The sequence below is a fragment of the Atractosteus spatula genome, chromosome 9 (genome assembly GCF_055471065.1).
Source record: "Atractosteus spatula isolate fAtrSpa1 chromosome 9, fAtrSpa1.hap1, whole genome shotgun sequence".
Lineage (NCBI taxonomy): Eukaryota > Metazoa > Chordata > Actinopteri > Semionotiformes > Lepisosteidae > Atractosteus > Atractosteus spatula.
The window spans coordinates 4,715,742-4,741,670 of record NC_142714.1 but is presented as its reverse complement, the minus strand read 5'-3'; the positions used below and the strand labels follow the sequence as shown (position 1 = coordinate 4,741,670).

The 25,929-nt window shown below is 41.0% G+C and overlaps 1 protein-coding gene and 2 non-coding genes across 3 annotated transcripts; all 3 read left to right on the top strand.

The window, feature by feature from the left end:
- arid4a (AT-rich interaction domain 4A) lies at positions 1-25,929 on the top strand. The gene is made up of 25 exons (XM_088925527.1): positions 1-82; positions 1,214-1,276; positions 2,213-2,323; positions 7,784-7,849; positions 8,182-8,272; positions 8,826-8,905; positions 9,010-9,104; positions 9,615-9,747; positions 10,031-10,110; positions 10,906-10,982; positions 11,065-11,222; positions 14,621-14,693; positions 15,318-15,412; positions 16,425-16,522; positions 16,902-17,184; positions 17,710-18,011; positions 18,612-18,800; positions 19,127-19,211; positions 19,314-19,509; positions 19,909-19,974; positions 21,316-22,458; positions 22,976-23,080; positions 23,165-23,374; positions 23,706-23,852; positions 24,138-25,929. Exons 2-25 carry the CDS (start codon positions 1,271-1,273, stop codon positions 24,239-24,241), a joined length of 3,993 nt encoding a protein of 1,330 aa, XP_088781653.1. The 5' UTR covers positions 1-82; positions 1,214-1,270; the 3' UTR covers positions 24,242-25,929.
- Positions 10,311-10,395, top strand: LOC148827981 (small nucleolar RNA SNORD53/SNORD92). Its single transcript, XR_016091738.1, has one exon. It is a non-coding gene; the product is annotated as a small nucleolar RNA SNORD53/SNORD92 (small nucleolar RNA).
- LOC148827980 (small nucleolar RNA SNORD53/SNORD92) lies at positions 12,738-12,821 on the top strand. The gene has a single exon (XR_016091737.1). It is a non-coding gene; the product is annotated as a small nucleolar RNA SNORD53/SNORD92 (small nucleolar RNA).

Below are 25,929 nucleotides of genomic sequence, written 5' to 3'. Positions count from 1 at the left end.
GCACTGCCTGGGCTCAACAGCTTGTTATTTCGTTTATTGCTTTGGCAATCCTGCTGAGTGGTGAACAGTCAGATCAGAGTATGTAAGTATGGGTCTTAATATTTCACCCAAAGGTTATAAAGAAGCAGATTTTCGTTGCGAAATTGCATGTGTATAGTGTCAACTTTGTGTTTTTTGTTTTATGGGGCGTTGATAAGTAGAATTTGTAGTAGTTTTTTAGCGAAAAGGAAAAGGTGGGTTTGGAAATTGAATGGCAGGACCAGTCGGCTTGTTTTTGCGGTGAATTGCGCCTTTTGTGGATTGATTTAAATAAATAAATCCTCCGGTTTGTGTCGTACTCCAATTTGCAGACGGCCTGGTGCTGTTTGAAATCGCCTGTGCCCCTTTACTTGTTAGGAGGAGACCACACGGAAAAGCCTGACTTGAGGCTTTCCCCCTTTCGCAGAACTAGGCGGTTTAAATCGCCATTTGAGAAACTGTCTCTCGTCTGTGAACATGTATATCTCCCCTTTTTTTGGGGGGGGCTGAAAAAAAATCACACGCTTAGACGTTGCGTTTCCCACCCCCACGTCGAAAGCTAGCTTTTTTTTCCTTCTGCAGACGGAGAAAAGGCGGTAGTGGGTGCTGGAGTTAACTTTTGAGTGGGGAGGAAAAAAATGTAAAAAAAAAAATCGTGTGGCACACCTCCATGATTGCTCGGAGCACAGAGCCGCCGGAGCTGGTGTGTTGTTGCCTGTGCGCTGACAGAGTGCAGCACCGAGAGCAATGGCGACGTGACACAGTCGGAATGGAGCAAAGCGGGAACACGCACACACTTGGGATTGTGTGTGTGTGTGTGCATTGGTACTGGGCAGCCCACGGGCCGGCCCCGCGTCCCGATCCCCACGAACCGAGCTCGGCTTCGCGGTCCCCGTGAAACCCGTGGTGGTGTGTGACTGTGGGGGTGGGTGGGGGGGGGGGTTGTGTCTGTTCCCCTTAACACACCGGGCGGTTCGCAGGGAAGCCGCAGAAGGGAATGCCTTGATTTCGTCAAATATTGGGTTTTGATAAGTTTTTTTTTGTGGGGTGGGTGGGGGTAATTTAAGAGCAAGAGTTCAATGCAATGAATGAAAAGTAACTCTGACCCTGTCTCTCCCCCCCCCCCCCCCGGACGTCCTCCGGGTGTTTACGTTTCGTGCAGCCTGACGGTTGGCCTCACCGACTTGTTTCACAGTTTTCTTTCAGAGCGATCGAAGACCCTCGAGCTGGAATCCCTCAAATAGCCTTTAAAATGAAGGTGAGGTCGTCTTCTTTTTCACGGTCACACCGTAGCCGACGCCTTTATCTGAAGGCTGTACCTTTTGTCGTGACACAGGAGAGTGACAAATTAAATATTGCAAATACTTCCCGTTTCAGTCAGGGTCTTTTTTTTTGTGTGTGTGTGTGGTAATATACGTTGCTTGGAAGCAATCTGTGTAAAACCAGATGGCTTATTTCGAAGTGTACTTTTTAAGATTGATGATTCATCTTGAGGCAAGTGGGCTTAATTTTTAAAAGGGGGGAAAAAACAATTTTTTCACGTGTAAAGTTCACATTTGAGCACGTTTTTCATTGTTGGAGGGCTTTGGACCAGGTATTTGGATTTTCAAGGAAACAGTGTTCAGTATTAGACGGTATACACTGGCCTTTAACCTCCCCCCTTTTGGAGCTAGTGCGTGTTAGTTGATCTAGCAAAGGAGAAGTTAGAAAATGTCAAATTTGAGCACTTCTTGATGATTGTGCTTAAGACACTGGCATCTTAAGTTTTCTAAGTTCAGGCCTTTTGATTATGCTCTTGGAAGTGATATAAAAGTATGAAACATGATCTGGACCATAGTAAAAGGTATTTCATTGTTCAGTTTTATCTGACTGGCAAAGTTCATGGATGCTGTGTTTTAATAGTAATAAGGCAATGTGCACGCACTGACCTAGTAAGCTAGTTTCTACATCTTTTAGTGCCTAACATCCCAACTGCAAGTTTCCACCCTTGGTTAAATCCTTTCATTAAACTGCTGTGCCTTAACAGAAGCTACAATCGGGAAGCATGTTACAAAGTATTTGCAGAGATTACGGATAATTTATGATATTTAAATCTGCTGTGGATCTGAAAGTTAAGAAGGGACATTCTATTTCATGAAATAACTGACAGAAACAATTTAATGAAAAAGAAACATCTGTGTTGCTTTCTTTGCAGGCAGCGGATGAGCCTGCCTATCTAACAGTGGGGACTGATGTTAGCGCCAAGTACCGCGGTGCCTTCTGTGAGGCAAAAATTAAAACCGTCAAGAGACTTGTAAAGGTTAAGGTAAGAAACTTCAACCAACTGCTCTGCCTGAGAGACCACTTGATTCTTAATATTTCATAACTGCTACAAGTTAACAAACAGCAGAGGATCACCCATCCTTTAACAATGACGCGTCCATTACTTGCACACCCAGCTTGAGTTTGTTTGGGAGTCCCCAGTGAAACTCCGATTCTGTGGGGAGTTTACCTTTTAATTCAGATGTTTTCTGAAGGTTAAAAAAGTGTTGTTTCAGGCTTTCTATTTTCTTAAGCTAATAGGTTGTCGTATTTAAAGGATTAAAGCTGAACGTGTAGTTTGCGTATTGTAACATTTACAAAACAAACTCAGTTTTAAAACTGGATCTCATTGTCTAAAACAATTCAACAAAATAATATTTGAAAATTAATATATCTGCCCTAATATTTTTGTTCAGGTTGTAGATGACACTCCATTCATGGCTCTATATGCTTTGTCACAAAATAAACACTGCACATTGTCTTGTCTTTGAGGTCAAATGGCTGTCCGCACAAAATCTGAGTGTTAATATGTATTAGTTCAGGTGGGTAGCTGCGTCAGCATGCGTAGGCTGCAAAGGAACAAGTAATAGGTTTATTCCATGCTGAAAAAAAGAAGAAAGAGAACACAACGTTTTGGCCGTGGAGCCTTCTTCAGGTGTGAAGAAGGTGTGAAGTCACCTGAAGAAGGCTCCACGGCCGAAACGTTGTGTTCTCTTTCTTCTTTTTTTCAGCATGGAATAAACTTGTTACTTGTTAATACGTATGTCAGGGTACTTTTCTCACGTTCTGTGTTGATTTGGCAAACTGTTAGGCCCCAGGTTGCAGTTTTAATTCTTTTAAGTATCCACGTGTATCTCTTAAGGACTACAGAGAGCTGTGTCATGACTGAGGGGTGCTTGTTTGCTTGGAAGGCTTCCTGTGTTTCTGGTGTGGTTTGCATCATCAGTGAGCCAATACCCTAGAGCAGACTGTCTACCATGGTATTCCCTGAAGCAGTGCTGACGAGCAGAAGTGATGCTTTCTGAGTCAGCAGACGTCACACAGTGTCGAAACCCGAGACTGACGTAGTTTAATATTTATCCATTCTTTGCAATTGAACCCAAGAGCGGGAGTAAGTCTGTGAAATGCAGCAAGACCTGGAAACCAGCTAGTATTGTATCCTGTACTATTGATATGGGGTCACTTTTGGGCCTTGAAAGAAAAGTCTCAGAAAAGACCTTAGCTTCATAAAAGACTTTTGTGCTTCTTTGCGCAAGCAGCTTAGCTATGTTGTTGAAGCCGATAACCTGGTTTCTTTCAAGAACAGCCGGGTGAAATCAGTGGATCACTTAGATACTAAAAAATAACATGAAGTGGTTGGGCTGAGAGGCCTCCTCTTTTGTAACTGTTCATATGTTTTAAATAGAATATATCATTGTCAGTGGGGAGCTTTTTATCACCGTAATCTGCTAGAGAATGTTTTCTGTCATATGTTGCAATTTACGTAATACGCATTTGCCTCCAAATATCATCCTATACAGAATCAGCACATTGGATAAAAAACGTGCCAGAACAAAGGAACCTAAATGCTGCTTGTTAGCAATGTAAGCTGTAAAATTCAACTTAGGCTCTTAAAGGTGAACTAACTGCCGAAGAGAAGTCAGATGCTGAAAGGGTGTTAGGTTTATAGGCTCCACTGCTCAGTTGCTTTTGCCATCCCAAAGAATCTTCCCTGTGTTACGTGATGATCAGGACTATATCTGTCCAGAGAGCAGGTGATAATTGCTTCAGTATTTTATTTGCTAAAAAAAGTCCTGTGAAACATTGTGGTTAAAGCCGTGCTGTAGCTGTTTTCTGAAGAAAGCATAAAAAAGCAAATGGAAATGCATGTGAGTTTTGTGAAATACGTTTGTTTCAAGGTATTTACTGAGGTTGGTAATTTTCTGTCTGTCTGTGCCCCGAGATGCACTGGGTGTATCCCGCTTGGTGCCCATTGTTTGCAAGGAGAGGGTTCGACTCCCCCACCTCCCTGTATTGGATAAAACAGTTAGGGGATGGATGGTGATTTTCTATTTGGACTGTATGTCAACTCGCAAAAGAGTGTAATCCTTTGGTCTATATCTAAACCATAGTCTGGCATTCCAGTACCGTTGTCGAGAAAACTAAAACTAAAGGGATGACTCTTTTAAATATGCGCTTAGCTTCCACTTTTTACTTCCAGAGACGTAGCATTTTGCAATGAATAATAATGCCTTCCATTTATTTATATATTTCCCGAAGGATCCCAAAGGACTCCCTTCATCCGCTGAAGTGCAGCACTCACCTGGGTGAAGTGAGCAGCCATTCTGCACCTGCAGCCCCACTGCACCGCAGATCAGGTGGAGAAGTGGGACATTGCTTCAAAAACTGACTTAAAAGGCATCTTTAGGGAGGCCAGGTTGTGCAAGCCCAGAGTGGAATTTGGGCAAGACGCTGGGGTTTACAGCCCTACTCTCTGAACAGTGCCAGTTTAATGACCAAGTTGGCTGGCACTTTCTAGGATACAATGCTCCTCGTTCATCATACATCATACATAATTTCCTTTAATGTCTCCCATCCAAAGCATGAGCAGACATAGCCTTGCAAAGCTTCTGACATCAGGCTAGATGATGGTTATGCATCTGTCAAAAAATAGATGAATTTGGTACATGACCCTCATAAGATTGAATCCACAACAGCCCAGTGACAAATCCAGAGTCCTGACCACTCTTCTGCAGCCTGTTGGAGGTGGCTTGGATTGATAAGCTTGTTACTTCTAGTATTTTGAGGTTATTAATGAGCCTTTTTTTTTTACAAAGTTTCAACACAAAACATAGCTACAGCTGGCAAACAGCCAGTTTTTAAAAAAAGTAAGATGTCAGGATATCAGAGGACAACTCAAATCTTTGGTGAAATTGCAGTCATTTTTGCCCTGCTTAATCAAAAATATAAGATTTGTCCAAGTACAGTTCTTTGCCTTCTGTATGTTGGTATAATCATACTAGTGTTGGTTCTTTAGCTGGAGGTGGGTATGAATGGCGTTAAAGAGAGACTGGTTGATCCTTGAACTAAACTTAAAATATAAAGTATTACAACAGATCGAATCCATGTGTGAAACAGCAAACACACTGAACAATTTGGCATCTATGAGTGCTATGCAAAGCAGTGAAGTATTTTTGATCTTGAGAAATATTACAAGCCAAGTTTTTTTCAGGTTAAGCATATCAGATTCATAGCTGCTGAGCAGTTTAGTGTCCCTGGACAGGTTTATTTTGAAAGTCCGTAAGAGTAGGTGACAATTTTCTAATGGTTTTTCCTCCACTTTTATTTCCTTTTTTTAAAAATTATTTTGAACTACGATGTTACAAATACCTGCAGTGTAACTGCAGTATTTTCGCAAATCAGATGCATATTTAGATTAGCAAAATACAGTGCATCAGTTCTGGAGTGGTTCCTTTTTCTATGAGTTTTGAAGAACAGTGCATGGGCTCAGCTTATCATTTTTCTATGATCAAATGGGGAGGCGTGTCAGCTGGTGAGCTGCAGAGGACCACGTAGAGGTGATTCCATGCTGAAAAGCAGAAGAAACACTGTTTCAGAAGGAAAGGGCACTACAATGCTTTCTCCACGTTTATTTTTTTTAATTGTAAGAAAAGTTGCTGTTCTGTGTTGTTAAGATTTCTGTTTATTGACAAGTGAAGGAAAGATTTGGGACTAGTTTTAATGATCACTATTTGCAAACTGTTCTTAAAGAAAATATCTCTGCTTCGAGAAGTACCGTTATAGTTTACAGTAGAAAATACTCTCTACTGGCCTTTATATTTAGGATAAAGTGGTGCTTTATCTTTTGATATTTCTGGACAAATTGCAGGTGAGAATTGCAGTAAAAGTATATGAAATTCCAATAAAAGCCACTTGTACTGTTTGTGTTTGTGACACTGCTCAAGTACGAACATGCCCTGAAAGCAGCTCAGTTCACCAGGGCAAGATGTTTCTTGAAAGACAGACACTACACAAGCGCAGGCCAAGGTATCGTTGTTATATTGACTAGATGGTTGGCTTTCTGGCTGTTCTGGAGTTGCTGTATTTTACATGAGATTGTTCAGCCATTTCAACAGCTTTTGTCCCCTGATGTGAAAAGAAATGCAGGACTGCAGAATAGTAACATGTTTGTTTAAACAAGAAAAGATTGTAGACTTGACCTGGGAAGTTCATAACGAGCTCAGAATAGCCCACAATTACTTTTTTGATAAGTAATTGCACAGGTATGATTTCTGTGTTGTGAAAGGGCTGTTGAGGTTTTTTTTTTTACGTTTCAGTTTTTGGAGAGTGTGAGGCTTTTGAGGTCTATAGATGTGTCACTGTTTGAAGTTAGTTCAACTATAGATGCAAAGAAATAATATACTAGCAAGTGTTATGTTTATTGTTTTGTTATTGTTAACAATGGTTATTTTAAATCATTGAGAGTGGCTCTAAGTCTTTGGTGGGTTCCTGTTTTTTCCCCAAACAGCAATGCATTGTTGAGATGGATAAAGAGCAGGCAGGCTGGCCGTTAAATATATGAACCCTTGTCTTTGTTGGAGTGTAGCAATGTTGTTGTTGTCGGTGGTTTTAAAAATGTTTCTTAGAAATCTAGAAATCTTGTTATAAAGTGGCTATATTAAAACTGTCATGCAGTTTTCACTAAAACAGAAAAAGGGTTCCTTGATTAGTACTGAAGATTATTTTCCAGCTTCTGCAGTTTGGCTTTTGAGTAGATTGTGAGCCACAAGCATGACTGAAAACCTTGGTTTTAAGTGTGTTGGGGGCAAACCCAGCACTCGGGCTCAGGTCACAGCAAAACTGCACTGTGAGCCCGAGTTCACTAGTTCTGAAGACGAGGGAAAAATGTCCTCTGTGCCGAGACTCGAGCTTGCTCAGAACTAGCACGTGCTTTTACCAAAAAGTTTATCCTTTCAGCACGCTGCAGAAGGTGGTTAGGGTTGGGTATTTTTATTTCTTATCTCCCCCTTTTGAATAATATCAATCTGACTTTGTTTATATAAAAAAAATCTGAGAGCAATCCAGAATAAATACAGCTCATTACTTTTATCCACAACACAGCTGTCAGGTTTATGAGACGTTAATGACCACATTAGCTTTTTTGTTAAAAATGAAAACCATCAGAATTATTCTTACCCCAAACATTTGAATGTTTGGATGGTGGCTGGGGGTCGGGGAGGAGATAGGAGAGGCAATGGGAAGAAATTCCAGATTTTCAATTTTCCAACATGTCCAAGGCCAGAAATTAAGACTGCTTTCATTCTGCAGGCCAGTGTGCTTTTGCAGTATAGGATGTCATATGTGTCAAAATAGAAGTGGATTCACTCAAAATCCCACTTGGCTGCTGATCAGTGACTCCAAAGTGTCTGTTAAATAGCCTCGTTATTCCAAGTCTGATAAACCCTGCATGTTGACTCTTTCTTAGGTGCTCCTGAAGGGTGATAATACTTCACAAGTTGTTCAGGATGATCAAGTCAAGGGGCCTCTGAGGGTAAGTGTTGTTTGTTTCCTTTCAGTTCGCATCTTACAGACTCATTGGCCTTCGTTAAAGGGGAAGGTTTAAAAATTAAAAAGTGATTTTCTATCATTAATTTGACATCTTTTGTTCACGTGTTTAGTGAACTTCAGGAAATGTATTGTTCTTCAATAGAATTGCCCTGCAATTATTAACTACTTTGTGAAACAGGAAGTGGTTTGTGTTTTAACTTTTTTTTCTGAATAGAAAGAGTTCAGTCCATTTACTCTTTATATTGTATTATGAGAACACTTCTCCCTTTTCCTCAATGCTGCACGCTCACTTCTCTGTTGCTGTGTGACTTGAAGGTGGGATCCACAGTGGAGGTGAAGAGTCCTGATGGGCTGTTTCATGAAGGCGTCATCAGCAAACTCACAGATGCCAGCTGGTATACAGTAGGTAAGTTGCTTGCTGTCCTTTTGGTCGTCTTACTCTTGGCACAATGAATCTGGTTTTCTAAATTTCTTTCAAGCAAGGATGTCCTGAGTGATAAAAGATCTTGGCTCAAGACTGCCCTGTTTCAGCTTAAGCAGACATTGCCTTGTCTCCGATCACCAGAATTTTAGGTTAACTTGTAGCCATACTTTGTGACATAAGTATGCGCAAGTAGCAGAAGAGACCTTTGTTCCAAGCATTGTGCTTGCTTGCATAATGTACTTGCTCAGAGATTAAACTGCACATCACCAAGGCTTAAATGAAAACGTGTGCTTGTTCTAAAATGTTTTAAATTCAGTTTCTTTGTTGCTTCTGTTTGAGCCTTTTTACAGCTGGATATTTTTGTAAACCTGAGATTAGTTATGTTGGATAATAGTGTTGCCAGATTCATGGCCTAGGGAGGTTGAAATGTTTGTGTCCGATTAGTGCAAGAAACTAATTTAATTTAAGCTTATATAACTCTTTAAACAATTGGCGAGGGTTATATTTAAAATTGTTGTATTTGTTTGGGCTGCAGTGTTTGATGATGGTGACGAGAGGACACTGAGGAGAACCTCACTGTGCCTGAAAGGCGAAAGACACTTTGCAGAGAGTGAGGTAAAAACCATCTAGCTTGACATCTCCATTTTTAGCAAGTTGCGTTAAATGTAAAAAACGAAGACATGAAATGACCCCATTCTCCCCCCCGTTTTTTTTTTAAGACTTTGGACCAACTGCCATTAACAAACCCTGAGCACTTCGGCACGCCAGTCATAGGGAAGAAGACAAACCGAGGAAGACGGTCTTCCCTGCCTGTGTGAGTGCGCTGTGTCAGCGGTTAGGGCTTCGGTCTGAAACAGAAACGCTCCTGCTTCTGCCAGAACACAAGGCTCAACACCTGCAGTTCACTCCTGCCCCCCCCAGTGTATACAGTTCAAAGGGAGCAAGGATTTCTGCTTGTTCTTAAAGTGTACATTCTTCAGAGCTCTTAAGGTTTGAATGGCTCGTAGAGTGTTAAATATGTGAAGGCGGTATTTTATGCTGTGACATGATGTGATACTTCTGCTGAGGCAAGGACTCATTACATCTGTCCTCCTTCTCCCTTAATTCTATTCTAGCTCATTTTTAAATTATGCTGCATCTTAACCTGTGCCTGAGGTTTTAATTGTTAGAGAAACATCCTGGGGTTTGATTGCTTTGACTAGCTCTTCTTGAGTTATGCCAAGACAAGTCGCCACTCAAGAGTGTCTTTGTGTCCTTCTGTATGAAGATCAGCAGATTCTTGTCCTGATGACTTAAACAAAGGTTCCATTCTTCCGTCTCTCAGTGCTGAGGATGAGAAAGAGGAAGAATCCAGTGAAGAGGAAGATGATGACAAGAGGCGCCTTAATGATGAGCTGCTGGGGAAAATCTCCTGTGTCCAGAGCAGCTCCGATAAAACCGCCTCTTACATAGCTTTGGTCAGTGCTGTAAATTTAAATCACTAACATATTAGTGTTAGCTGTTCGATTAAGTCTTTTGGAGCTGGCATGCATGTTTTGCCTGGCTTTTACAAGTGACATTTTTAACCTGCCTTTAAAAATTGCTGTCATTAATGTTATATTACATTTATTGAAAAGACATTTGATATCTTTTTTTTTTTTTGCTGTGATGTTGGTCATTCATCAGAAGTTGTGGTGTGCCTCATGCTTATCAGTGTGTTAGTGCGCTACTGACAGATTTTTTAAAAACATTTTTACTCAGGTTATATCGCCCAGCTGCAGTGATGACTTGGCTATCAAAAAGGACCAATGCCTAGTGCGATCTTTTGCAGATTCCAAATTGTAAGTTTCGACGGTGTGTAGAACTGGAGTGTTTTTACCACTCTTTATAAAAGAAATGCTAAACAAAAACTGAACCTGGTAATTTTACTGCATTTAATATCTTCTGTATAAGTGAGTAGTGAAATCGAAATTGGAATGAGCTGTGATGTGATATCTGCAGTGTAATGTTTACGGTATTACCTAGTTCTGCAAATCAAGGGCTAACGTGATGATATCTCCAGAGTGGTTTCGCATGACTATGCTGAATTCTTTCTGATGTTATGTTTCTCTTGGCTATCTGATCAGTCCTTGTTTACAGTTGGATTACACTTTGTGTCTAAAACTACAAAAAAAACTCCAATAGCTTTTTCTGGAGGTGTGATGTATAAACAATACCAACTTTGGATTTAGAAAAGCAGTGAAGCTGGTATACATTAAGAATAGCCATTTCTGTAATTAAACTGAAATATAAATTCCTTGTACTTCTGGAACAAGTTGACTCATTATGTTGCTACCATAGATAAATCCTTTTTGAATGGTTTTACAGTATAATTCTCAATGAAGTATTAACCATCTTTGTGAGACAGAGAATCTCTGTGAATGCTTACTTTTCAATAGTACAGACTGAAGACAAATGAATATTATGCAATGTGAAGTAAGCTCTTCTGCAGTAAGGGGGATTGAATGGTTATTATACTGGTGTCCCGAGTTCTTCGATTTTCATTTCCAGTCTTCGTGTTCAACAGCATTACCAGCATAAATCACGACTAGATTGCAAGATCAGGTCCTCTACTCTCCTGTTTCTTTTTCTTTCAGTTACACAGTGGCAAGAAAAGACGTCCATGAGCTGGATGCTAACAGCATATCCAAGCCAGAGTATTCCACTAAGAAAGGTAGAGTACAGCATTACAAGTGGCTTTGGTATGGTTGTGTAACTTTAAGGACCAGTTCAGTGATGTTCTGCCTTCATTCTAGGGCACGAAGAAGCACAGCTCTTCTTGAAGGCTCGAACTGTTCCTGAAAGCTGGAAGATGGATATGAGTGAAATCCTGGAGTCCTCAAGTAGCGATGAAGAAGATGGGGGACGAAGGGACAGTGAGGATGACGAAGAGAAGGAAGTAGAAGTGGAAGAGGTAGGATTTTAAAATGTGCTGAGTGTTGTGAATCTCAAGACCCCCCTTTTTATATTGACTCATCTGTGCTTGCTGTGTAGCGTGTTAAAGCTTGATGAGGTGTCACAGTAACAACCCGTTCTGTGAGTTTGGCTAACGGGGGATGCTGGTGAGGTGTCAAAAAGGGAAATCAAGAATTACTGGGTATTGGGGTACTTGTGAAAGTGGCCTAAAAGTTTTTTCACTTCTTTATAAAAATGAGTGGTATTGGCATGTAGCTGGCGTATTTGGGTTCCTCTACTTTTTACTTTCTATTTGGTTTCTAGTTGCTGAACGAGAGCCAAAAACACTGAAAGGCTGCAAGTGTACTTGGTTTTAGATAAGTGTTGGATAATTTTCAGTGGGTGAACTGTATTCATGTAAGAGTTTTGGTGTTTTTAGAAGTGGGTTTGCCAAAAAAAGTTTTTTGCATTGTCTTCTCAGTAGTAGAAGTATTTTTTTTCCCTTTAACACAACGTTTGGATCTTCTTTTCTAAAACGCAGAAATTGATGTCTTGGTCAAATACCCGTACTCTAGTTTCCTGAGTTGCTGTAGTCTATGAAAATGTTTGAGCTACAGAAAACAACAATAGAGCTTATTCTTCCTGTTCTCCGAGCCAGGCAGAATGGTTGTACACATGGCTTCCGACAGCGTTTCCATGGCAACACACTGCTGGCTTTCATTGAGAGCATGCTCTAAAGATAGGAGAGCTTAGCTGAAGCTTGGCTTCCTGCCTATGGGTGTTTGCCAGCTGCCTTTAAATGAGGCAGTCAGACTTGCTTTCCTCACTTGATGTTTAATTTGCTGCAGACGTGCAGCTTCGGAAATGAGAAGAAGTGTAGCCATGTAGCACTGTGTGTAAAATTGGGAGGCTAAATTTTTTTTCTCCTGCTCACAGAAGTAAGTTTTGACCCCGCATTACTGTGCAGGATTTGAAACCAAAACTGTCGTCTTTGTGTGTTAATTATTTACAACATAATTGGAACGGGTTTTGTTTCCATTGTCGGAAAGAGTTTTTCCTGTCTTTGGTGTTTGCATTGGTGTATGCTTAAAGTACTTGGCACGTATTTCAAAGAAATGTAGTCTTCATTAGCAGGATTGCCATTGTAAAAAGGTATTTTTTCTCAATTGATACTGATTTTGCCTTTATGTATTCATGTTTTTGAGGTTTGTGTTTAGTCAATAGTAGAAAAATGCTTCACTCAAGGTTCACGGCTATATAGTAGGGTTGGATTGTTGGTTTTTAATGCCCTATTGTGTATTTAAGGTGTTGTGGGTCTGAAGAGGCTTTGTAGAAGTTTTGAAGGTGCAGCAGACCTCAATGTGTTACAAAATATTTTGAGTTCTTTAGAACAGACCTGCGGTGCAAAATTACTGCAACTGAAAATTTTTGGTTTGTGTTTTAGCAAATCAAGTAATGCATTCTGTATGTTCAAAACTGAATCTAATGTTATGAGATGTTGTTTACAGTATTACCTAGTCTTGCAGAACAAGAGCTGACATGATGATATTTCGAGAACGGTTTCGCAGATTGTGCTGAAGTCAGTCTGATGTCTCATTTCTCTTGGCTATCTGATCAGCTCTTTTCTCGGGTGCTGTAAAGTCTAAACAATTTTTCATAAAATTGTATTTTTTTTTCTTTGTCACATAAAATATTTGATTTGAAACATGCTGAGCAACATTTGAACAGTTAAGACAATCTGTATATTAATTCTAGCTATTGTATTTACTAAATTATACAAAAAACAAATTCCCTGTAGTTTCTAGTCTGACCAATAAAAGTAACTCTTCATGCTTTTTTTTTCCAATGTAGAAGTGCTGGTTTTGTTAGCACCCACCTGGTTTGGAGCCGCCAGGTGTGTGAGTCTGGGCTCCCGGCAGTGACACTGGTGTCCACCCAGGGACCGAGGAAGTGTTCCTCTTGCCCCCCTTCCTTACGAGCTCTGCAGGGACATAACAGGCTGCTGAGCAGTCACCGGAGGAGGGGCGCGTCAGTCACTGGCATCGCCACAAGAGGCGGGTCGCCCCCCGCCCTCTCCCCAGCTGCTGGGGCAGTCCCAGTGGCTGTCAGACAGGGGCGTAGTGCAGTGAGCACACTAGCTGGTCACGCCTTTCGGGAGCCCTCTTTTTATCGTAGGGCTTAGGAGTTCCTGTGCCTTCGTTGTGAAGTACAGAGTGAGTGTGGATGGATCATAGCGGTGGTGTTGACTGTTGACTGAGTTTTGCAGCAGTCCTGGTGAGCATGTGCATGTGGAATAGGCAGCAAAACAAGGAGCAGCTTTCTAAAGGGTGCTTATCACACAGCTACAAGCCAAAGGTCTTAGTACAACCTGCCCACCGTTCGGTGACCTGTGGATTCCGTCCCACCTGAGCAAATAGGTTAGTGAGGAAGCAAAGTGTCCTGGCAAGTTCTGAGCGTTTAGTTGCTGTGGGGCTTGTGTGAAGTTTCCTCTTGGGTGTTGTGATATTGACCTTGGTCTGTGGAGTATGAGAAATATTTCACACAAAGAAACCCACAACAAAGCAAGGGGCCTTTGTAAAGAGGTGGAAGTGTGTTATGCTAATATCCCCGTCCTTTGGGAAACCATTGTAAGCACAGTGTTTTACTGTGCTGACAGACTTTAACGACGTTATTTATGCAGTTGGTATTTTTAGACCAAAAGTGTAGGTGTCTGCCTTTTTATTTTGTAATGCATTATTCATCTTTGAATTGTATTCTGATTTGTCATGATACTCTCTTCATTATAAATTCACTCCGCACATGTCTTCTGAATCTTCAGGCTTTAAAGGAAAACACTTTAGTCAGCTTACAGTGTATATGGAATACTGCCTTAGAAGGAACTGGAGAACTTTCTCTGGCTCTAAAGCAAAGTAATTTTTACAGACCTCTAATATGTTAATATTTCTTAAAATGCTTTTGTTATGTGTTGGCTATAAAATAGCTGTAACACATTAGTGCTATCGCTGAATAATTTAGACTAAGTGTATTATACAGATGAAAGGGGGAAAACATCCCTGATTGTGATTAATTTGCAAGATTAGTTCAGTATTTCAGGTAATTGCAGCCATTTTTATCACATTGGAGAGCTTGCTCACTAATGTCAGCAACTGTTTGACTCTGTAACCTTCTTGTCTCTTTAAAGTAAGTGAAACCTGTTTTCCTTTCCAGTGCTGTTGTGAAAGGATTTGTATAAACTGCAGAATACACCTTTTAGCAGGATCGTGCCTTTTACTGAGAGAAAAGGCCTTCTGCCTGCCTGCTTTTCTAAGTGTACTTGTGCTGAGACTCTGGCAGAAGTACAGTTCTTGAGTGCAAGTGAGGATGATGCTGACAGCTGAGAGGCAGGCGGGTGTGACCTGTGTGCTTGTTTGTTTACAGCCAGAAGAGGAGCCTGACCCTGAGGAAAGAGACCACTTTCTGCAGCAGCTCTACAAGTTCATGGAGGACAGAGGTAAGGTCAGCTCGGGACTTCCTGGCTCTTGCAAGCCACTGACGGCCAGGTCAGCTGGCTTGGGTGGGACTCGCTGGGTTGAGGTTAATGCTTTACTTGGGCTCTCATAATTAGATACTGCAGGCTTAAGAATGTCATTCCACTTGAGTGTGGGTCATTATGGCAGCACGATGAAAGATGAATAGGCTGCCACCTTGAATTCTTTGCAGTGCATGGCACTTTCTACAGCCTCCTAACAAAATATGTTGAAAGGTAAAATTTCTGAAATAAATCCCTGAAATTAAATTCCTGACTTCATCGACAGCATATCGACGTAAACCGTAGGTTAATAAACGCTGCCAAGCAATTTTCTTGGCGTTTTCTACCTACAAAATGCCTGTTGTGAAGACAGCTCAGTGCTGTTTTTCCACAGTTTTTCAAAGCACACATTTAACATGAATCAGCGATGATTTTTCCCACAGCTTTGTCACAGAGACCTGAGAGTTGAATCTGGTGCAGCGTACACCCACAATTTCACTGCTGCTGGCTTGGCATGAAGTGGATTCTGGGCCACTGTTGGCTGTGGCCCCTGCTCATGTAATATAAATGTTAGGTAAAGCAGTGTCCAATGTTTGTGGTTCACAGGGACACCAATTAATAAGCCCCCCGTTCTTGGCTACAAGGATCTGAACCTCTTCAAGCTTTTCAGGCTGGTGTATCATCAAGGAGGATGTGACAATGTGAGTGAAATGTGCATCTGTTTTGTTGAACAATTGCATTGTTGTCCATTTGCTCGTATGTTGTGGTGATGGGAGATTCTAAAGTTTGTGATTGGCCACTTTAATTTTTCCCCCCCAGTTTATATAATCTGAATTGTGTATTAAATTGTAATATGATTGTCATAACAGTGGCTTTATAATCCAAACCTTTTTACTGTTTATTTGGTTAAACTTAATTGACTAGGTTTTTGCATACTGAGCGTTTAATGAAACTCTCGCTCTATGCATATGTGCTTTTTGAAAAATAAATCATGCAGGTTGTGTATTGATTACATGTTCATGGTATCCTTTTCATTAATTGATTATTCATTACTGACCGTGATACTCTTTGGTGTCTTACAACTGTTGCATGCCAAATCACCACAGTAGTGAGAGAGTTGCTTGGGAACAGGCAATAGTGATTTAATCTTCCAAATGTCAAGCTTGGTGAGAAAAATAAAGGAACCAATATGCGCCACTTATCAAGAGAATAGTGCCTACGTGACCGTTATGTGAGAGTTAAGCTGTCAATGCCCTGCTTGCCATTGGACATTTGTGGGGTGAGCTAGGATGTGAGACAACCAGTGCTCCTAGACTAGTGAACAGGCTCCTGCTTGTACGTGATCTATGAGAGGAATGGAGCAGAATCCCTTAAGACTACAACCTGGTGCAAAGCATGAGTCACCGATGATGTCCCTTTTGCTGTAATGATCACACATGCCACTCGCCTGTCTGTGTCACAGTAGACATCTCATTGATAACTGATGTTAATCAGTGTAATGAATTTACCAAAGTTGTTTGTTCAATAAAATGTCAGTGCACCTGCTGCATACGATCATCACTTTTCTCGGTCATGAAATTGTTGCAGCTGAAAGTGCTAGGTTTTTGAAATGCGTAAATGCTTTTAATGTCTAAACATAAGTATTACATGTCATTAATTTACTTTTCCAACTTTTTACAGCTAGTTTACAACTTGTTTGATGGATTTTTGCAGATTGAAAGTGGTGCAGTGTGGAAACAAATCTATATGGACCTTGGAATTCCTATTCTGAACTCTGCCGCCTCTTACAATGTGAAGACTGCCTACAGAAAGTAAGTCGAATTCGTAATAAATTTTAATTTGTTGTAAATGTAGACTCTTACCACTCATATTTCAAGTAATTAGTGAATTACTAATTGTGAATGCCTATATATATAATGCAAAAGAAAATTTGAATCTGCCTGTGTATAGATGCATTTTCATCCTGGTGTTTTTCCAATAACTAAATCATAACGAACTATAGAAATTCTGCATAATGGCAGAATACTTTGTTACCAGGCCCTTCAAATCGAGTATATCTTGTCTGTTCTCATTTCTTTCTGATATGTTTCTCTTTGCTTCTTGCAGTTGTTGAGCTCTTGTTGCGATGAAGTACGTTTCCGTTCTTATGTCCTGCAGTTTCATGGTGTACAATCCTCTTTTGCCACGCAGGTATCTCTATGGGTTTGAGGAGTACTGCCGATCGGCGTGTATAGAGTTCAGGACCATCCACCACAATGATCCCAAGCCCGCAGTCAAAGTGGAGAAAAAGGCCGATGTCACGGAAGTAGAGAAGGATCTGGAGGAGGAGGAGGAGGAGGAGGTGTCCGAAGACCAGGAAGAGGCGGTGGGAGAAGAGGCCTTGACCGGAGGAGAAGAGAAGCCCCTGGCAGAAGAGTCCAACTCCAGCAGCGAGAGTGAAAAAGAGGAGCAGAAGGAAATCCGCTACCCCAGGGTCAGGAGGTTTTTCTTGTTTCCAAACAGAGAACAAGAAAATACTTGAGGCTGTAGTCGGTGTTAAACCATTTCAGGCTACTTTTGGGATTGTTGTTTTTGTTTTTTTAATTTCCATAGTCTGTAAGCGTTATGGTATCTTTTCCCCGGAGTTAAATTAGGAGGGATTGAAATGTAAGTTTGAATAGCACATGTATTTTTAATTTTAACAGGTTTAACTTTTTACCATGCTTTGACTTCAAGTTATATTGCAAGTTGAATCAAAAAGTCTGAGGGTAGCGGTGAATCTGTGCAGGAGTCTGTACTACTTCGATCATTTTTATCTATGATCACATCACATGAATAATACTTGCATAATTGTGTATAGATATTATATAATGCTTTTGAGACTGTAAGACAAATGTGTTGAAATGCTTTCTGTGCCTTGTGCTGTATGGCACATTTAAATGGTCACATTTCACTGTAGCTGCTACAGACGTCGTGATGAGTTTGACAGTCATTCATGTGCAAGTTTCTCCTGCTGCAGGGGAGGAGGAGGTGCACGGTGACCCCTGTTAGATCTGAAGGAAAAGATGCCATCAAACTGGAGCGAGTGAAGGAAAGTGAGCAAGCGGACGAGGTGGGAGACGGGAAGAAGGACCGGCAGGAGAGCGAGATTCCCGGGAAGAGAGGGCCACCGAGAGCCAAGGCTGAGCGGAGGAGCAGGAGGCTGGAGGAGTCGGACAGGGAGTCCGAGGAGGAGGAGCAAGACGAGCAGCAGGAGGAGGAAGAAGAGGAAGAAGAAGAAGATGAGGAGGAGGAGGAGGAGAGAGGAAAGCTGAGAGAGAGGTCACTGCACTACTTCATTTTTTCTCATGCACACAGCAGGTTTATTTAATGTTCCTGTGTGGAAAAAGCAGAAAAAATGTATTAATTGGCACCGCAGTCTGGATTTCTTCATCACCGATTTCAGTGCTTTTTATTTAAGTCACTTAAGATTTCTGTGACTCGCAGTAGAACTACTTCATCCAATTGGATTATTGAATGATGATGTAGCTCAACAGTTGTAGCCATTGAGGTTGTGCTATCTAGTGCGATTTGAGATTTTAACCAAATCTGAATAAAAAGGCACATTTTTAAATGGAAAAAAATATACATGTTCAGTCTTCCGTAGGTAGCCTATTCTCTCGGCGAAACATTTATGTACCTGTTCTTTCTGCGCATTAGGACCGAGAAAGTGGATAAAGTGTTTTTGTTGGCCATTCCCTTTGTGACAGCAATATGCTACAAAGAATGGTGTAAGAAGTGAGACAGGTGTGTAAATGAGCATTAAAATGCTGTGTGGAGGTGCGAGTTTAGAAGCAGAACAGAGGGAAAAGACACCTTTCCAGGCAGAATTAGCACACAGGCCCCTGCATCCATTCATCAGTCTCACTTTTCTTTATCCAGGGGTGAGAGAGAGAACAAAGAGGAGGCTGAAGAGGATGGGGAGGAGGATCATTGCCTCACTGGGACTAAAGTAAAAGTAAAATATGGCCGGGGGAAAACTCAGAAAATCTATGAAGCCAACATTAAGAACACTGAAATGGATGATGGAGAGGTTCTGTACTTAGTGCACTATTATGGATGGAATGTGAGGTAAGCATAAAGCTGGGTGTTTCTTTCAGCATTAATTCAAGTGGCACTTGAATGGCAAAGCTGTGCATTATATTTATATTTGTGTTCGTGTAATTTCTAGAGAGTGATGTAGATCTTTTTTAAAAGGCCTTGTATTAGTATGTCTGCTTTTCACAGCGCCTAGACAAGCGGTAAAGCTCTTTTCTTAAGAAGCACATTGATGCTTCTGATGTTCCTGGCATCGTGCAGTGAGATTTGGAGTTGCTTGCTAGCTGCTAGCCTTGGGACTTTGTAATGTTAATGGAATGAATGGCTTTCATAGTGCTGTTTCCATGTTTGTTGTGTAGGTATGATGAGTGGGTGAAAGCTGACAGAATTATCTGGCCCGTGGACAAAAGTGGGACAAAAAGGAAGCAGAAGAAGAGAGTCAAGGTGAGGTGGTGTGCAGACGGCGGCGAATGCTTTTAAAGGAACCGTCAACTTCAAAAAATCCTTTGCACCTATCCAAAATAATTGTTTTTTTTTTATTCTCAGAACAAAGATGAGGGTGAGAAGGAAGAAAAGAAAGAGGAGGAAAAACAGAGCAAGTCCAAACGGGGTCGGCCCCCCCTCAAGTCCACCCCTCCCAGTTCCTCTCGGAGTGTCTCCAAAACGCCCAGCAGCGATGGCAGAGCCAGCTGCAAGAGCGCACGCCTCTCCGACGCCTCTGCGCTGCCCAATGGAATCGAAGGTATGCCTGCTTTCTAGCTTGCACTTTCCGTTGTCCCCTGGGAAAGGGTCTTGATTTTTTTTCTAGCTCGCGGTTGTTCCTGAATGGCTCGCAAGGCCATCTCTCTGTTCGCCAAGATGTGCGTTTGGAGCGGTTTTAGCACATATATATATATAGGTAGGAATCTTGGTTTTCAACAGAGTAAGCTTTTAAATTTAAACCTGAAACAAGCAGCTTCATTTTCTGATTTGGTTGGCTTCATGATTTTACAGTCTAGATTTATAATGAGCTGGTTTTATAATAAAATAGTAATGTTTTTTTTTATATGTTTTGTTTTCCCTGCTTAAGGGTCTTAAAGGAATTGGGTTTAGAATTGCTAAAGCTCTGAGTGGGATTCACAAAATGCGTTTTCTTTTATAGGAACACCTAGAAGGCGGACAAGACGGACGTCTGGAATGACTTGTGATTCTGATAGAGGATCCAACGGTAAGGTCTTGATCGCCGTAACGTCGGGTTCATACTTCAGTAGCTCAGGAATACCATGTTTGTATGCAGATGGATATTTCTAGGGTGCGGAGGACCTCTTTTACTCTAGAAACACAGGGCAGTAGACATTTGGGCTAAGCACATTTCCTGAAAGGGAAATTACTCTACATTTATTTTTGAGAACATTAGTGTTCTCTAAATCGGTGGAGGTATGCAGATATCAGCCTAGTATTGAAAAGGGGAGAAATCAGCCCAGTTGTGGTCTGTGGTGTTTTTGATCATTCGTTATTCTGCTGACACTTCCCAATAGGAGAGAGAGCTGGCGGCAGCCTGAGAGAAGGTGCACGATGCTTTCAACAAGTTGCCTGATATTCTGCAAGATTCAGTCAGGCTTCAAAACCAAAACCTTTTCCTTTCAGTAATTGTCAGTTTGCTTTTCTGGAAGTTCTCTCTTAAAACATTTGAAGATAGATATTAATTAAAACGATTTTAAAAGTAGTTGACTGCTCCTGTTTCAGCTTGTTTCAGTTCATATCCCTTTTCAGTGTTAATGATATTGTCATTAATGTATGAATATGTCACTGTTTTTTATCACATTTATCTTGTGGTCATGTAGAAAGTGTTTATTTCATATATTAGTTGCCACAATTTATGAAAAAAAATCAATCGACAGTTCCTGATATTTATAATGGTACAGCTTTGAGAAGTATTATTCCTTTAGGAAGCAGTTATACAATGTATACAAAAGTTGACCATCAGTTAGATATTATACGTACAGTATACTATGATGTGATATGTAGCACAAAGAGTATTAAAGCATTTAGCTTATTTCCCTTATTAAGCATTGTGAAGAGAAAGTGTACAGTTCCAGTAGCACGGTTCATTGTCTTTTTGGATCTTAACCCTGAATGTAAAAATAAAGCTTCATTCTTGTGCTGCTATCGACACCTTTTAATTAGGTGATTTCTTAGTATTTAAGTAATACCCATGTTTTAAAATGTAAATCAAAGAATTTCAGAAATATGTTTTGAGAAGGCTTATTTTCTGCTTTCCTTTTAAAAAATAGTCAGCATCAAGCACTGGGTATAATTATCACTTGCAGAACTTAAGCATCAACTTTAATTTTTAATATAGTTTTCAGGGTTGTCTGACTTGTTCGATTGGTCAAAAACTCTTTAAAATTAGTACATTGTTTTTACTCTATTAAGTGAATAAGTAATGAAGTAAAAGAACTGTGTTGCAAAATATCTTTAATTCAGTGTTACCATAGAAGGAAAACTGTTTTTTTTGCTGTTGCTGTCTTTTTGCCGTGATACTGAGCCTGATATTTCTCCCTATAAGATTCTGGTAATTCGTCAGAAGAAAGTGAAGCTGAGGATACTCCAGGGAAGAAAGCAGACCGGGTAGATATCCCCGAAGCCGCGCAGGGTGGTGAGGCAGAGGATGACAAAAGCAGCGCTGAGGAGCGCGAACTGGAGCAGGAGTGTCCCAGAAGCCCCCAGGAACAAAGGCGAGAGCCGCCCGTGCTGTCCGAGGAGGAAGAGCAGGCAGAGGAGTGTGTGGTCTTGGAGCAAGATAAACCAATAGAGCAGCAGAAAGAGGAGGAGACGGTCAGAAAGGAGACGGAGAAATCCCCGAAACCCAGGGGGAGGCGGAGCAGGTCCAAGGAACCCAGTTCAGAAAGTAGCAAGCCCCCCACGACCAACCACACGGAGAGCACAGACACCTGCCTTCTAACGCCAGAGAAGGCAGAGCCGGCAGAAATCGCAGAAGCCTTGGAAGATGCTGAGCAGGAGCTGAAGGACTCCGACACGGACTCGGCCAGTGAGGAGGTCTGCAAGGAAGACAAAAGGCCGGTGAAAAGGAAGGCTGGAGAGCCGCAGGTGGGCGAAAAGAAGGTACGCTTGGAGAAGAGGGAAGAGCAGAAGACTGTCTCTCCTGAAAAGAAAATGGAAGTCGATGGCATCTTCAGAGGGGGCTGTGAAGACAGTTTGCCAGATGACATTGTAAATAAAATGGAGATGCCTTCCCTCACCCTGGAGGTTGTACCGCCCATCAAAGACGGGACTGAAGTCGGTCCCGAAAAGCCTGCAGATGAAAGTGAGCTGAAGGCGGAGGAAGAGCTCATGCCACAGATTGGCCTTGAAGCCTTGATGTGTCACGAGGTTGACCTTGATGACCTGGATGAGAAGGAGAAGCCCCCAAGCGAAGAGACGGTAGACGAGAAGTCTCGGGCTCTGAGCTTGGCGGATGCGGCCGCCGGGTCGCAGCAGGGCTTCCCAGTGGCTTCTCCAGCTGCCGCTCCCAGCCCCGACGAGTCGCACAGCACCAAGAGCGAGAGTGACACAACGATCGAGGTGGACAGTGTCGCGGGAGAGTCTCAGGAAGGCCTGTGTGAGAGCGAGTCTGCCAATGGGTTTGATGCCAGCACCAGCTCCAGCAACTGCAGCTTATCCCTCCAGGAAAGGGACAGCAAAGACAGGGGTGAGTCTGACACCAGTTCTGTCTGCCATCTGGCCATGTGTGAGCTGATTTATCTAGATTAGGGTCTCCGAACCCCAGTCCACTTATGAGTGTTTTGGGATACCCCCGATCCTCTTTCTCTAAAGACTATGAATACTTTTATGTTATTGATTAAGCAAATTTGTTCTGTGAAGGGGAGCTCTGCTTCTTGAAGGTTGAAGGATATTTTGATTTTGTTTTCCTGAGGATCAGTAAATGAACTAATTTGGTAAATTTAACTGATCACTGGGAAATTGTTTCAGGTCTTGATAGAGATTTATTTCCTGCTAGATATGAGCTTCCCAGGACAAGGTCTAGACACGCCCGATCTGGACAAATTGTTGTCTGGATTGCACATTGCGTTTTATTTGGAAAAGGAGCATAACTTTTTGTCCGTACTGAAGTACTGTGTATGACCAAATAGTCCAGTTTAAATGTTAAATATCTGATGGTTTTAATGATGTAATTGTAAATTGTTTTTTCCTACCTTTTAATTTAGGTCAGAAGAGGTCAATGGATTGTAATAACAGCTTGTCCGCTAAGAAGCAGAAGCGTAACCAGAAACGCACCAGTGTAGCATCTAAAAATGAGAAGAACGGAGCAGGTGAGTTTCTCTTTATTTCAGTCTGTTTGCCCCACATGTGCTGAAATGATGTGGTGTGATTGAACACATGTTCTTGTAATGCAGGGCACAGCAGCGACAGTGAAGACCTTCCTGCCATTGAGAACCCCAGCAAGTGCACTCCAGTGAAGCACTCCGGCGTGTCCAAGGCCAACAAGCTGGCCCGGTCTCCAGCCAGGGTGACGTCTCCGAGCAGCAAAGACGCAGACAAGGAGAAGCACAGGGAGAAGCATGCTTTTCCTTCCCCGCGAACATACAAGTGGACCTTCCAGCTCAGTGAGTACTTTTTTGGGGGGAGACTTTTTGTTGCTTAATTTGACTGTCCATTCTGTTCAAATAAATTGAAAATGTTTGTAACAGAGCAGGTACATTTGATTCAGGACAAGTTTTAATTTATCTGTGTATTTAAGTGTTTTTGTTGTCGAGGACTTTTCAAATAAAAATCGGTACATGGTGATTTTATTATTTTTTTCAAAAATTACTTTTTTTCCCTGTGTCATTTGTGTATACTGAAGATAAAAGAAAACGCACTGCATTGTGTAATGTTGATTGTTATAGTATGTCTAAGCCATAGAATAAGAATCTCTCAAAACTTTTGTTGGTACAGCGGAACTGGACAGTATGACAAGTACGGAAAGGATAGCCTTCCTGCAAGACAAACTACAAGAAATAAGGAAGTACTATATGTCACTCAAGTCAGAGGTGGCTTCCATTGACAGGAGACGAAAAAGATTAAAAAAGAAAGAAAGAGAAGGTAAGATTGCTCTTTATTACACTTGAGCTAGCATGAACCAAACGCATATCTATAAATAATACTTCACAGTTAAGTCTGAGATGTTCTTTGTTTTAATTCTCAAACCGGCTTGAGGAAACTGCGCTCTAAAGGCCTGTTGCCTCTCGAAAGCTCTTCTGATGCGCCTGTCTTTTGTTAATTGAGCACAGTGCCTAGTGTGCTTTATTGAAAGACTATCGTGGAAAAAGAAATCGATCACTGATCTTCCAGTTTAGGTTGTAATTTAACTGATTTTGCTGTTGGCAGTTTCTCACACGACGGCGTCCACATCGTCCGGTTCCTCCGATACAGGAATGAGCCCGTCCTCGGCCTCTCCCACCCAGAACACAGTTGCAGTGGAGTGCAGGTGATGAAACGCTCCCCTCTGCCTTCCCAGCAATCAGCTGCCTCCATGGACACAAGTACTGAGACTCTGACACAAGCAAGCATTGAAAGCACTCAACTGGATTGACCATGCCAGTCCAATCTCTGTACTTTCCTGGCCCTTGTTTGCTTCCAATTTCCAATTACACTTCAGGAATGGGAAGAGGAGTTGAATGTAAACTGGAGATTGGTGAAGCCTTACTCATGGCAAATTATTCTTCATTTTTTTACAGTATAAAGCACTTTTTTCAGCAAAAACCTTTTTTCCTGGTTCCAGTCAGAGGCCAGCATAGACGCTGTGAATCAGTTGTATGTGTTCCTTTAGTATCAGTGCTACGCCAATACCAGGCAACCCGTGTGGTGTTTAATTTTAGGAATGGTCACTACTGACCAGCTCACCGTCAGGCCGGAGTTGGTTAGGTCGAAGGTCATTAAAAGATGCGCTTGCTAAGCAGAACTGCCAAAGTACACGTGTTCAGCCGAGTGCCCTATTTTGAAAAGTGGGACAAAATAAAGTGTGAAAGAGAATATAGTTTACTGAAAACTACAATTATGTCTTCCACTTTTCTAGTATTTTAGCACAGAAAATTATGCAAACTTTTTCAAACTAAATGTTTACAGTGGAATTGGAAAATGTTTTCAGTAGACTAATTCCCTTGGCAGTTTTTATTTTGTCTTTTTATATGTAATTGCAGAGTTTATTTTGTTATGGAAAATTTCAAATAAGTATATATCACAGCAGTGAAGTTATTTAATGAAAGATTTCTAGACATGACATTTTGTGTAAAATAAAGGTATTATGTTGTGACTTGTTAAATATATTTATTCAGACAGTGGACATAACATTTTTTAATGTATTTTTTAAAAAAATAAATAAAATAATTGGATCCTCCCAAGCTCAATTTTTACTTTATGGAAAAAGTATTTTTAATTTGGAATTCACCATACCATAAGCTTACGTGTAAAATCAGTTTTTAACCTGTGTATTTGCTTTACACCTTTGAGACACGATCTCTGCCCAGAGTATATTTATATTTTTAAAGGAGCACACCATGTTTGTGCTTTTTTTTTTGTTTCAACTTTTATACTGATTGCCTGGTACTATTTGTTTTCTTTTTAATTTATGCCTTTTTTTAATTTTGTCCATTTGAATAACAGGAAGTATTGCTACAGGAACATACACGACTGTCCAACCTAGGAATTAACCTGTAGGTGTAATGTTCATTGCATATTTTGTACATAGATCTTCCAAAAAACATGTATTTGAAAAATACATTTTACACAAACTGTAAAAAATGAATTATTTTATGATTTTTTTATTCATCTTTGTATATTTAAAACAGCTTTGTGGCCCTTTGTATCTAAATGTTAATATTCTGTAGAGACCTAGTGCAGATAATTTAGACTGTATATACAGAACTCTTGGCTCTACACAGCAGTGGGCCTGAACCAAACCTAGTGTTACGTAGAAATACTAAATATATTGTACATTTTTATGTTTTATAAACTTTTTATTTCATCAACATTGTGAAGACTTACTTCTTTCAAAGATGAGTCTTTTTAAATTTCTGGGTGGTGAAGGAAAAAAAAAGAAGTCCGATTTCCTAAGAAAAGCCATTGTATCTTTATGTAAAATAAGAACTACATTCAGTTTTAATAAAGATTTCATGTATGA